Below are 13,575 nucleotides of genomic sequence, written 5' to 3' on the forward strand. Positions count from 1 at the left end.
TTGCATGGAAAGTGAAGCTTGCTGGGGAAAACTGCTTTTCTTCTCTGGACCATGGTTGGTTGAGCATGGCACAATCTGTAAAATGTTATTGTAAATCACCTGAGCAAGTATTTTTGCAGCACCCTTTTGACTTGGTCATTTGCTTTATCACAGAATCCAAGATATTAAAATAACTATGAAGTGATTTAGAATACTAAATGCTGAAAGTACAGAGCTGGCCCACCAACATTAGTTTAAAAAAAGTTACCATTTTGGGTAAAATCCCTTGATCAGAATTAGATTTTGATGACTAGTTTCGATCTGAAATGTTGTTGTCTCTTCCCTTCGACACTTCCAGTAATATCTATTTGTTTTTTTCAACTTTCCTGGTAATTAAAATTTAGGATATAACTTACTGGTGCTCCATGCTGGGTTATTAACAATGTAGTCTAATAAATACTAAATCTCAAAAAGCGAACCCCCTTCAAAATAATGTTGTCTTCATACTAGAGCGGTCAGCCTTTGAATGAATAGTAATTGAAGTTAGATGACAAAAGGCATGCGCAGATTTTGAAAGCTGAAAATGGATGTGTTCCCGAGGGAGAAGGTTGCTGTTCAGTCCAGTAAGGGATAGCTGTGGAGCAGCAACTTAATAGTTAATCTAAATGCCAAGTCTGCTGGATAGGACCTATTTCTGTACTAACACCAACTGCTTTAAGCCAGAATGTATTTCTGCCCCCAGCATAGTACTTCAAGGCAATTGGGGATCTGCTTTTCATACAGCAATACCTTCAACAACGGCCCTCACCAAACCTTTCAGTGTGGCTGCATTGAACAAGTAAAATAAATAGAATTCTTAGTCTGTTCACAAATGTTTCTAATGCACTTTGAGCTGGAAGAGCTTCAGGCTTTTTAAATCTGTTTTTTAGATTAACATTTTGATGTTTGCCCATTCCAGAATTTTTTCCGTCCATGTCATATAAAATGTGTCTATTGCTGGCCCAGTGCCTCTAACAGTAGAATGTTGGGCTCTTAACTTGAGGACTTTTGGGAAGAATCCTAGGCTTTATGGTCCATGTTCAAATTTTCTTAACCTCGGGCAAGTTTCATCAGATTTCTTTGGCTGGTGGACTTGAATGAAAACTATTGCATTTTGGATAGAGAGGGGCAGAAGGACCATTTCTACCCCAAGAAATATATCTCAAAGTGAAATTGGTTGATAGATTGTTGAAAGCAGAATTTGCAGTATTATTGCCATTCTGCTGGTGAAAATGTGACTGCATCTCCAGGGATGCAAAAATGTAATGTGATGTGGAGCTGATAAATAGCTTAGTCTGCTATTCATGCATGTGTCCTCCCAATTATCGTAGCAGGGCATCAGTTGCGTGGAAGTGTGCAAAAACAATTTCTAAGAATGTGACTGCTGCATTACCAGATTAAATGAAAATACCAAGAAGTCCTTTGGAACAGGGTTGGAGTTATTTAGAAGTTTTGTACCAAAGTGGTTTCCAGGCAAACTGTAACTCATTTTTAAATGTGCACCTCTGTTTTATTTCAAGGTTCTGGAAGCGAGCTGGATATGTTCCAGTATATCTAAGACAGACACCCGTAAGTTCCTTGAATTCACAATTCAGTTGTCACAAGTCACAATTCACAATCGTAGAATGTGTTCATTCGAATGCCTTTAGTCTGTACAAAGCAGTAATCAGGATGAGGGAGAGCATCAAGCATATTGCACTTGAAATGATTCATTCAAGTGATTAAAGGAACAATATACTGTGCATTACTGTCTAAGCAAATTGAACTATACTGTATAATCAAATTGAGTTGGCACAGAAATAAAATCTTGTTGAATTTTTTGCATATGGAACAAATTTGCTGTACAATAAATCCCTAGTTTGGGTTAGTGGTGAACCAGTATGCTAAAGTGGAGGAAGGGAGATCTTTTTTGGGACTTGCTGATTTTTCTATAAAAAGACTGCCATCAGCTGGTCAAGTTAAATTGTACACAGAGTGAAAATCACTGAGCAACTTTGTGCTTGCCTTTTAAAGGAGGCAATATTTACAAATTCTTTTAGAAACCTTTCATTGAAAAAAAAATCTTGCTATAGTCAGTTGTACTGAATAAAATCAGAGACTTCAATATTATCAGAATTAGTAATTAGTCAAGTTTGCTTTAACTATGGGAAGAAAAGTATCTTACTAGTCTGAACAGCTTTAACAACTGAAAAATGCTAATAGCTTGCAAATGCAAGTCTTGCAGAAAATACTGTTGCCATGGTAATGATTTGTCACACCCTTGCTGATGATGGGTTTTTATTCCAAAGCAAGATGTATTTAGGGAGATTGAAAATGATTGTGAAGTTGGAGAGTGCGCTTAATAGATTTGCTATTGTCATTCCCCTTCGTCAAGCAGTTTGTTAACTTGTAATCCATTTGAAATGGCTAAAAATTATGTTGGTGCCTTGCCGTTCATTATTATGAGTTGTACAGCTGTCATTTTCTAAAGCTGTATAACGATACAGAATGCACTGTTATTAGCAATACCAACCTATAGGCACATTAATAACTATAAGGCATCATTTCAAACATCCAAGATAATAGCCCTTCCAATAGCAAATCCTTAAACCTTACTAGAAAAGAACATTGCAACCTGATTGCACTAAATTCAAGTATGTTCCTTCACATCTTCTGAATTCTACCTGGAGCAGGGGTCAGGCAACGGTGTTTGTGGTGGAACAGAGGGCCTGAGAGAAAGTAAGTAATCAACTTGAGGGAAAGAGAGCACAGGAACAAGGGGAGATAGTAAATCCAAGCCTGAGAGATTGTGGGAGACTTTGACGTTCTGGGATTTGGAGGGAGATGGTCTGGGATGGGCACTGTTTTTAAAACAGCTACTGCAACATTGGTGTGAGAGAGAGAGAGTTGAAGATTCTATGAAAAGTGGCTATGATGTAACGGTAAGAACTTTGAAAATACCGGCTCAGAGAACCGAGGGCAGCGATGCTCGGGGAGCATGGAGGCCCATCCAGGGATCGAGCAGAGCAACTTTTTCTAACTTTTTATTTCTCTCTCTGGATTAATGAAAGGGAAAGTTGGAGTAAAGTCATGCTATGAGGGAAAGGGTAATTACTGATGATGTTTTGAGGAAAGGTAAGAGATTGAAGGTTAACTTGCATTAGTTGGAGGAAATGTCTAGTCGTGCCAAAATGTGGGGGATGGTTGCTAGGCACTTGTTTTAGAAATTGTTTTTGATTCATTATAGCCCAACAATGATTGCTGTCATCCCTTAAGTAATAACCTTGTCAAACACTACAAGAGTTTTATAACTGACATGCTGCATTTACCTAATTTTGCAGTATTTGTTAGACGATATGTATGCAGGAAAAAAATCTACTGATTTTCACGTTTTGAGAAACCAGAGGCATTGTACATTGTTATGTAGCCAGTCATTTTGAAAGCGTTAGGAAATTTTTTTCGTTAGTGGAATGTGAGCATCGCTGCTAAGACCAGCATTTGTTGCCCATTCCTAATTGCCCTTGAGAAGGTGGTGGTGAGTCCCAGGATTTTGACTGAGTAACAGTGAAGAAGAGGTGATGTATTTCCCTGTGAGGCTGGTTTGTGCCTTCGAGGGGAACTTGCAGGTGGCGGTGTTAGCATGCATATACTGCCCTTGTCCAACTATGTGCTAGAGGTCACAGGTTTGGAAGGTGCTGTCGAAGGAGCCTTAATGAGTTGCTGCAGTGCATCTTGCAGATGGTACACACTGCTGCCACTGTGCGTCAATGGTGGAGGGGAGTGATGAATGGGATGCAATCAAGCGGGCTGCTTTGTCCTGGGTAGTGTCAAGCTTCTTGAGTTTTGTTGGAGCTGTACTCATCTAGGCAAGTCGAAAGTATTCCATCACACTCCTGACTTATGCCTTGTGGACAGGCTTTGGGGAGTCAGGAAGCCAGTTACTTGCCACAGGATTCCTGGCCTCTGACCTCTTTATAGCCACAGAATTTACATGGCTAGTCCAGTTAAGTTTCTAGTCAATGCTAACCCCCACAATGTTGTTTGTGGGAGATTCAGTGATGGATAATGTTATTGAACGTCAAGGGAGATGGTTAGATTCTCTCCCGTTGGAGATGGTCATTGCATGGCACCTGTGTGACGTGAATATTACTTGCCACTTAACAGCCCAAGCCTGGATGTTGTCCAGGTCTTTCTGCATGCGGGTACGGACTGCTTCTGTATCTGAGGAGTCGGGTTTGGTACTGAACATTGTGCAATCATCAGCAAACGTCCCCACTTCTGATCTTATGGACGGAAGGTCATTGACGAAGCAACTGTTGTTAGGGCTAGGACACGACCCTGAGGTACTCCTACAGTGATGTCCTGGGACTGAGATGATTGGCCTCCAACAACCACAGGCAGCTTTCTTTGTGCTAGGTATGACTCCAGCCAGTGGAGAGCTTTCTCCCTGATTCCCATTGACTTCAGTTTTGCCAGGGCTTCTTGATGACATACTCAAACTGGGCATCCATGAGGTGCTTTGGGCCATCAGTAGCAGCAGAATTGTATTCAAACACAATCTGTAACCTCATGGCCTGGCATATCCCCCACTCTACCATTACCATCAAGCCGGGGGACCAACCCTGGTTCAATGAGGAGTGCAGGAGGACATGCCAGGAGCAGCACCAGGCATACTTAAGAATGAGGTGTCAGCCAAGTGAAGCTACAACGCAGGACTACTTCCATACCAAACAGCGGAAGCAGCATGTGATAGACAGGGCTAAGCGATCTCATGACCAACTGATCAGATCTAATCTCTGCAGTCCTGCCACCTCCAGTCGTGAATGGTGGTGGACAATTAAACAACTAACTGGAGGAGGAGGCTCCACAAATATCCCCATTCTCAATGATGAGGGAGCCCAACACATCAAAAGACACCTGAAGCATTTGCATCCATCTTCAACCAGAAGTGCAGAGTGGATGATCCATCTTGGCCTCCTCCTGAGGCCCCAGCATAGAAACACACAAACATCGAAAACAAGAGCAGGAGTGGACCATTCAGCCCTTCGGGCCTGCTCCGCCATTCAAAAAAGATCGTGGCTGATCATCTAATCTAGTACACTGTTCCCGCTTGCTCGCCAAATCCCTTGATCCCTTTGGCATTAAGAAATATATCTATCTCCTCCATGAATATGTTTAATGAGTTGGCCTCCACTGCCTTCTGCGGTTAAGAATTCCACAGGTTCACCACCCTCTAAGTGAAGAAATTTCTCATCTCGGTTCTAAATGGCATACCCCACATCCTGAGACTGTGACCCCTGGTTCTGGACTCCCCAGCCATCAGGAACATCCTCCCTGCATCTAGCCTGTCTAATCCTGTTAGAATTTTATAGGTTTCTATGAGATCCCCTCTCATTCTTCTGAACTCTATTGAATATAGGCCTAGACAACCCAATCTCTCCTCATGCGTCAATCCTGCCATCCCAGGAATCAAGCTAGTAAATCCTCTTTGCACTCCCTCCATGGCAAAAACATCCTTCCTCAGATAAGGAGATCAAAACTGCACACAATATTCCAGATGTGGTCTCACCAAGGCCGTGTATAACTGCATCCTTGCTCCTGCACTCAAATCCCCTTGCAGTGAAGGCCAACATACCATTCGCCTTCCTAATTGCTTGCTGCACCTGAATGCTTGCTTTCAGCGACTGGTGTATAAGGACACCCAGGTGTCATTGCACCCCCCCCCTTTCCCAATCTGTCACCATTCAGATAATCTGCCTTTCTGCTTTTACAACTAAAGTGGATAACCTCACATTTATCCACATTATACTGCATCTGCCATGCATTTGCCCTCTCACCCAACTTGTCCAAATTACGTTGGAGCCTCTTTGCATCCTCCGCACAGCTCACTTTCCCCCCCAGCTTTGTGTCATCTGCAAACTTGGAAATGTTACATTTAGTTCCCTAACCCAAGTCATAAATATATATTGTGAATAGCTGGGTCCCTAGCACTGATCCCTGCAGTACCCCACTAGTCACTGCCTGCCATCTGGAAAAAGACCCATTTATTCCTACACTCTGTTTCCTGTCTGTCAACCAAGTCTCAATCCATGCCAGTATATTACCCCCAATCCCATGTGCTTTAATTTTGCACACTAACCTCTTATGTGGGACCTTATCAGAAGCTTTCTGGAAATCCAAATACACCACATCCACTGGTTCTCCCTTATCTATTCTACTAGTTACATCCTCAAAAAACTCCAGTAGATTTGTTAAGCATGATTTCCCTTTCGTAAACCCAATCCCATTTATGCATTCCAGGTGTTCTGCTGTCACATCCTTTATAATAAACTCAAGCATTTTCCCCACTACTGATGTAAGATTCACTGGTCTGTGGTTCCCTGTTTTTTTTTTCTCTCCCTCTTTTTTTAAATAGTGGGTTTACATTTGCCTCTCTCCAATCTGTAGGAACAGCTCTAGAGTCTATAGAATTTTTGAAGATGACCACTATTTCCAGGGCCACTTCCTTTAGTACTCTGGGATGTAGGTTATCACGCCCTGGGGATTTGCCAGCCTTTAATCCCATTAATTTCCCTAGCACTATTTTTTTTCACTGATTTCCTCCAGTTCCTCCCTCTCATTTGACACAGATGCCAGTCTTTAGCCAATCTGACTCACTCCACTTGATATCAAGAAACGGCTGAAGGTACTGGATATCGCAAAGGCTATGGCCCAGACCATGTTTCGGCAATAGTACTGAAGACTTGTGCTCCAGAACTAGCCGCACGCCTAACCAAGCTGTTCCAGTACAGCTTCAATACTGGCATCTACCCGGCAATGTGAAAAATTGCCCAAGTACGTCCTATACACAAAAAGCAGCACAAATCCAACCCCACCAATTACTGCCCTATCGGTCTACTCTCGATCATCAGCAAAGTGATGGAAGGGATCGTCGACAGCGCTATCAAGCGGCATTTGCTCAACTTTTCTGGGACGAGTAACTCGCCTCCTGACTCCCCAATGCATGTCCACCATTTATAAGGCACAAGTCAGGAATGTGATGGAATACTCTGTCCTTGCCTGGATGGGTGCAGCTCCATCAGCACTCAAGAAGTTGTCCAGGACAAAGCGGCCCACTTGATTGGCACCCCATCCACTACCTTCAACATTCACTCCCTTCACTACCAACGCACAGTGGCAGCAGTGTGTACCATCTACAAGATGCACTGCAGCAACTCACAACTCCTTCGACAGCATCTTCCAAAGCCACGACCGCTACCACCTAGAAGGACAAGGGCAGCAGATGCAGGGGAGCACCACCACCTGCATGTTCCCCTTCAAGCTACACACCATCCTGATTTGGAACTGTATTGCTGTTCCTTCGCTGTCGCTGGGTCAAAATCCTGTAACTCCCCCTCTAACAGCACTGGGGTGTACCTACACCCCCCGGACTACAGCTGTTCAAGAAGGCAGCACACCGCCACCTTTTCAAGGGTAATTAGGGTTGGGCAATAAATGCTGACCTAGCCAGCAACGCCCACATCCCACAAATGAATAAAATAAAACTCATTCAAATGCTGCCTCGAGGTCAAGGGCGGTCACTTTCACCTCACCTCTTGCATTCAGCTCTTTTTTCCATTTTTGGACCAACGCTGTAATGAGGTCAAGAGCCGAGTGGCCCTGGCAGAACCCAAACTGCACATTGGTCAGCAGGTTATTACTGAGTAGTGCCACTTGATAGCACCGTCAGTGACACCTCCCGTCACTTTGCTGATGATCGAGAATAGACTGATGGGGCAGTAATTAGCTGGGTTATATTTGTCCTCCTACTTGTGGGGAGGACATTCCTGGGCAATTTTCCAAATTGCTGGGTAGATGCCAGTGTTATAGCTGTACTGGAACAGCTTGGTTAGGGGTGCAGTTAGTTTTAAAGCACAAGTCTTCAGTACCATTGCCAGAATGTTGTCAGAGCCCATAGCCTTTGCTGTATCAGGTCAGAGGCTAGGACTCCTGTGGCGAGTAACTCACCTGACTCCTCAAAGCCTGCCCACCATCTACAAAGCACAAGTCTGGAATACTCTCCACATACCTAGATGGTTGCAGCTCCAATAACACTCATGAAGCTTGACACCATCCAGGACAAAGCAGCCCGCTTGATTGGCACCCCATCCACAAACATTCACTCACTGAAACACTGACGCACAGTGGCAGCAGTGTGTACCATCTAAAAGATGCACTGCAGCAACTCACCATGCCTCTTTCAACAGTACCTTCCAAACCTGCGACCTCTACCATCAAGAAGGACAAGGGCAGCAGATACATGGGAACACTACCACCTGCCAGTTCCCCTTCAAGCTACACATCATCCTGACTTGGAACTATATCGCCATTCCTTCGCTGTCGCTGGATCAAAATCCTGAAACTCCCTTCCAAACAGCTCTGTGGATTTACCTTCCCAACATGGACTGCAGTGTTTCAAGAAGGCAGCTTCCCACCACCACCTCGAGGGCAATTAGGGATGGGCAATAAATGTTGGCCTAGCCAGCAATGCCCACGTCCAGGAACCAAGGAGGAATTTCATGGGGTCTGGAGTCAATGTTGAGGACTTGCAGGGCCAATTCCTCCCAACTCTATACCACTGTGAAGGCACCTCTGATGGGTCTATCCTGCCAGTGAGGCGGAACATACCCAGGGATGGTAATAGAGGAGTCTTGGGGTATTGTCTGTAAGGTATGATTCGGTGAGTATGACTGTCAGACAGTTGCTTGAGTAGTCTGTGGGATAGCTCTCCCAATTTTGGCACAAGGCCCCAGATGTTAATGAAGAGTTTGCAAGGTCGACTGAGCAGAGTACGCCTTTGTCATTTCCAGTGCTTAGGTCGATTTTTATTTTTATTCAACTTGTCCTTTTATGTTAACTGCAGAATGATCTGACTGGTGAACATTCCTGTATCATGTTGAAGACACTGAATGAAGAGGAAGGTGTGGAATCTACACAAGAGAACTGGCTTCTTGCCTTCTGGACCGGTAAATTTCATTCCTTCGCAATAACAAATTGATGACGAGGGCTTTGAAGTATTGGCTAATGCACACCAAAGTTGCGTATTATCTTTAACATTAACAAACATTAACCTGTATTTTAAATAGGCTACCACCAATTCCTGGTTTGATGCAACACAATAGGAGGCCATTGTGTCTGTGCCGGCTCTTTGATAGAGCTACTGATCAGTCCTACTTCCCTGCTTTTCCACGTTTTCCTGTCGAATATTACTGTTGAATCTGCTCCACACCCTTTCAGGCAGTGCATTCCAGATCTCTGTATTAAAGAAATGTTTCCTCTTGGCATTTCTGGTTCCTTTACCAATTATCTTGAATCTGTGTCCTATGATTACAGGTCTTTCTGTCACTACAAACAGTTTTCTTTATTTACTCTATCAAAACAGTTCATGATTTTGAACACCTCCAGCAAATTTCCTCTTAACCTTCTCTGCTCTAAGGTGAACAATCCCAGCTTTTCCAGTCTCTCCACATAACAGAAATCCTTCATCTCTGGAACCATTCTAGTAAATCTCTTTTACGCCCTCTCTAAGGCCTGACTTTTTTCCCCAATATGTGGTGCCCAAAATTAAACGCATCACTACACCCGAGGCCTAACCTGTGTTTTATAAAGGTTTAGCATAGTTTCCTTGGTTTTGCACACTCTGTCTTTGTTAATAAAGCCAAAAATCCCATATGCTTTTTTGACAGCCTTCTCGACTTATCCTGCCATCATCAAAGATTTGTGTATACACGCCCCCAGGTCTCTCTGGTCCTGCATCCCCTTTAAAACTGTTTAGCTTAGTTTATATTGCCTCTCCTCATTCTTCCTACCAAAATGTATCACTTCACACTTCTGTGTTAAATTTCATCTGCCAGGTGTCTGTCCATTTCACCAGTTTATGTCTGCCTGAAGTCTGTTACTGTCCCCCATGTAGCTTACTACATTTCCAAGATTTGTGTCATCTGTGGACTTTGAAATTATACCCAACTCCAGGTCGTCAATGTATTAAATAGAGCAGTGGTCCTGTTATCAGTCCCTGAGGGGCACCGCTGTATACTTGCCTCCAGACTGAAAACCAACTGTTTACCACTACTCTCTGCTTTCTATGCTTTAGTCAATTTGGTATCCCTGCTGCTGTTGGCTCTTTAATCCCATGGGCTTTTATTTTGCTAAAAGGTCTTTCATGTGGTCTTTATCAAGTGTCTTTTGAAAGTCTATATACACATCAATCACACTATCCTGATCAATCTTCTCTGTTCATCAAAGAACTCAATCAAGTTAGTCAAACATGATTTTCCTTTAACAAGTCTGTGCTGACTTTCATTTATTCGCCTATACTTTTCCATAGTATTAATTCATTTTGTCCTAGATTATTGTCTCTAAAAGTTTCCCCACCACTGACGTTCAGTTGACTGACTTGTAACTGCTGTATATTTATTCCCCCTCTTTTTTTGTGAGCAGGATTGTAACATTTGCAATTCCCCTCAGGCTTCACAAGAAGATCTCCTTTGTTGTCCCTCATCACTCCCACTCTTCTTTTGACTAACATTTTACTATTTATATGCTTATAGAAGACTTTTGGGTTCCCTTTCATGTTGGTTGTTAATCTATTCTCATACTCTGGTTTTTGTCCATTTTATTCCCTTTTATAAATCTCCTCTGAAATTTCTGTATTAAGCTTGGTTCTCTATTGTATTATGAACCTCATACTTATTATAAGCCTTCTTTTTGTGTTTGGTTTTAATCTCTGTCTTTAGTTATCCAGGGAGTTCTAGCTTTTGATGTCCTTCCTTTCCCCCTCATGGAAATGTGTCTACTCTGTACCTAATCTATCTACTCTTTGACAGCCTCCCATTGTTCAGTTACTGTTTTGCATACCAATTTTTGATTCCAATCCACTTAGGCAAGATCCCTTTCTAATTCAATTAAATTAGCCCTCCTCCAGTAAAGTATTTTTGTTTGTCCCTTGTACTTTTTCCTAACCATACTAAACCTAATGATTTTATAATCACTGTTCCCAAATACTCCCCGAATGAAACACCTTCCACTTGCCCAACTTCATTTCCCAGGACTAGATCCAGCACTCCTTCCTCTTTGGGCTGGAAACACAATTGAACAAGAAAGTTCCCTGGTATGCATTTCAGGTATCCCTCCCCCTTTTTGCCCTTTACACTGTTACTATCCCAGTCTATATTGGGATAATTGCAGTCTCGCATTATCATTGCTCTATAACAATTGCATCTTCTCTTGCTCCTGTATCTCCTTCCCACTAAGGCATATGGAATACTTGCCTTTATTAGCCGAGGCATAGAATATAAGGGAGGGGAGGTTATGATGGAGCTGTATAAAACACTAGTTAAGCCACAGCTGGAGTACTGTGTACAGTTCTGGTCGCCAAAGGATGTGATTGCACTGGAGAGGATGCAGAGGAGATTCACCAGGGTGTTGCCTGGGCTGGAGCATTTTAGCTATGAAGAGAGACTGGATAGGCTAGGGTTGTTTTCCTTGGAGCAGAAAAGGCTGAGCTGGGACATGATTGAGGTATACAAAATTATGAGGGGCATAGATAGGAGGAAACCTTTTCCCTTAGCGGAGGTGTCAATAGCCAGGGGGCATAGATTAAAGGTAATGAACAGGAGGTTTAGAGGGGATTTGAGGAAACAATTTTTTACCCAGAAGGTGGTTGGAAACTGGAACACACTACCTGAAGGCGTGGTAGAGGCAGGAACCCTCACAATACTTAAGTATTTAGATGAGCACTTGAAACGCTATAGCATACAAGGCTACCGTCCAAGTGCTGGAAAATGGGATTAGTAAAGGTAGGTGCTTGATGGCTGGCAGAGACACAATGGGCCGAAGGGGCTGTTTCTGTGCTGCATAACTCCATCACTCTATCACTCACTATCTGGCAGCCTATAGTACACGCCCATTAGCGTAATCGCTCCTCTATTGTTCCTTCATTCTAACCAAATAGTTTCTGTTTTTGACCCTTCAACTATTTCACCCTCTCCATTGTTATAAGTTTTTTCGGTCAATGCTGCCAACCCCACCCAGTCCTCACACTCCTTTCTTTCCTGAATACCTTGTAGTCAGGAATATTAAGTTTCTAATCCTCTCTTTCTTTGAGCCAGCTCTTTGTTATTGCTGCTGTATCATAGTTCCATGTGGCAGCTAGTGCTGTACCTCATTTACCATGCTATATGCAGATAAGCACATGCATTCCCAACTTGTCTTAAACTGCTTCTCATTTAACCCCTATTTGATTCTTCCGATGTCAGAATTACTCTTTACTGTTGTGCTATTTGTCTTTCCCAGGCCTCTGTGCACCTTGTTTCTCTTCTCTAAGGTTTCATCTTGGTGCTTATCTCCCACAACATGTTGGGCAAAGGAAAAGAACAGCTAAAGTAAATGTTTGTCCTTGAGAGGATAAGACTGGGGAATTAATAATGGGAAACAAGGAAATGGCAGAGACTTTGAGCAAGTATTTTGTATCTGTCTTCACAGTGGAAGACACAAAAAAAATCCCAAGAAGAGTAGAAAATCAAGAAGCAAGAGAGGAAGGAACTTAAAACAATCACTATCACTAGAGAAAAGTACTAGGAAAACTAATTGGACTAAAGGCTGACAAGTCCCCCAGACCTGATGGCCTCCATCCTAGGGTCTTAAAAGAATTGCCTGCGGAGATGGTGGATGCGTTGGTTGTACACTTCCAAAATTCCCTAGAATCTGGAAAGGTCCCCACAGATTGGAAAACCGCAAATGTAACACCATTGTTCAAGAAAGGTGTGGGGGGGGTTGGTGGTGGCGATAGAAAGCAGGAAATTATAGGCCACTTAGCCTAACCTCAGTCATTGGGAAAATGCTGGAATTCATTATTAAGGAAGTAGTAGCAGGACATTTAGAAATGCGATCAGGCAGAGTCAACATAGTTTTATGAAAGGGAAATCGTGTCTGACAAATTTCTTGATGTAGCAAGCAGAGTGGATCAAGGGGAAACTTTAGATGTAGTGTATTTGGATTTCCAATAGGCATTCGATAAGGTGCCATGTAAAAGGTTGCTACATGAGGTAAGAGCTCTTGGTGTTGGAGTACTATATTAGCATGGATAGAGGATTGGTTAACTAACAGGAAACAGAGTTGGAATAAATGGGGCATTTTCAGCTTGGCAAACCATAGTGGTGTGCCACAGGGATCAGTGCTGGAGCCTCAACTATTTACGATCTATATTAATGACTTGGATGAAGGGACCGAGTGTATTGCAGCCAAATTTACAGTACGAAGATAGGTAGGGAAGAAAGTTGTGAGGAGGACACAAAGTGTCTGCGAAGAGATATAGATAGGTTAAGTAAGTGGGCAAAATTTGGCAGATGGAGTAAAATGAGCGAAAATGTGAAGTTGACCACTGTGGCAGGAAGAATAGAAAAGCAGAATATTATTTGTATGAAGAGAGACTGCAGAGTGCTGCAGTATAGAGGGATCTAGGTGTCCTTGTAAATGAACCACAAAAGCTTAGCATGCAGGTACATCAAGTAAGTGGATTTGGTATTTGGCATTTATTGC

The 13,575-nt window shown here is 42.9% G+C and overlaps 1 protein-coding gene across 3 annotated transcripts in view; it reads left to right on the forward strand.

The window, feature by feature from the left end:
• nat10 (N-acetyltransferase 10) overlaps positions 1–13,575 on the forward strand; it is a 91,129-nt gene that overhangs the window by 62,024 nt on the left and 15,530 nt on the right. For all 3 annotated transcript variants that reach the window (XM_068046429.1, XM_068046428.1, XM_068046430.1), the window contains exons 21-22: positions 1,539–1,587; positions 8,900–9,002. In XM_068046429.1, coding sequence (XP_067902530.1) covers positions 1,539–1,587; positions 8,900–9,002 — 152 coding nt within the window. The remainder of the gene's footprint in view (positions 1–1,538; positions 1,588–8,899; positions 9,003–13,575) is intronic.

The sequence above is a fragment of the Heterodontus francisci genome, chromosome 14, assembly GCF_036365525.1.
Source record: "Heterodontus francisci isolate sHetFra1 chromosome 14, sHetFra1.hap1, whole genome shotgun sequence".
NCBI classification, from domain to species: domain Eukaryota; kingdom Metazoa; phylum Chordata; class Chondrichthyes; order Heterodontiformes; family Heterodontidae; genus Heterodontus; species Heterodontus francisci.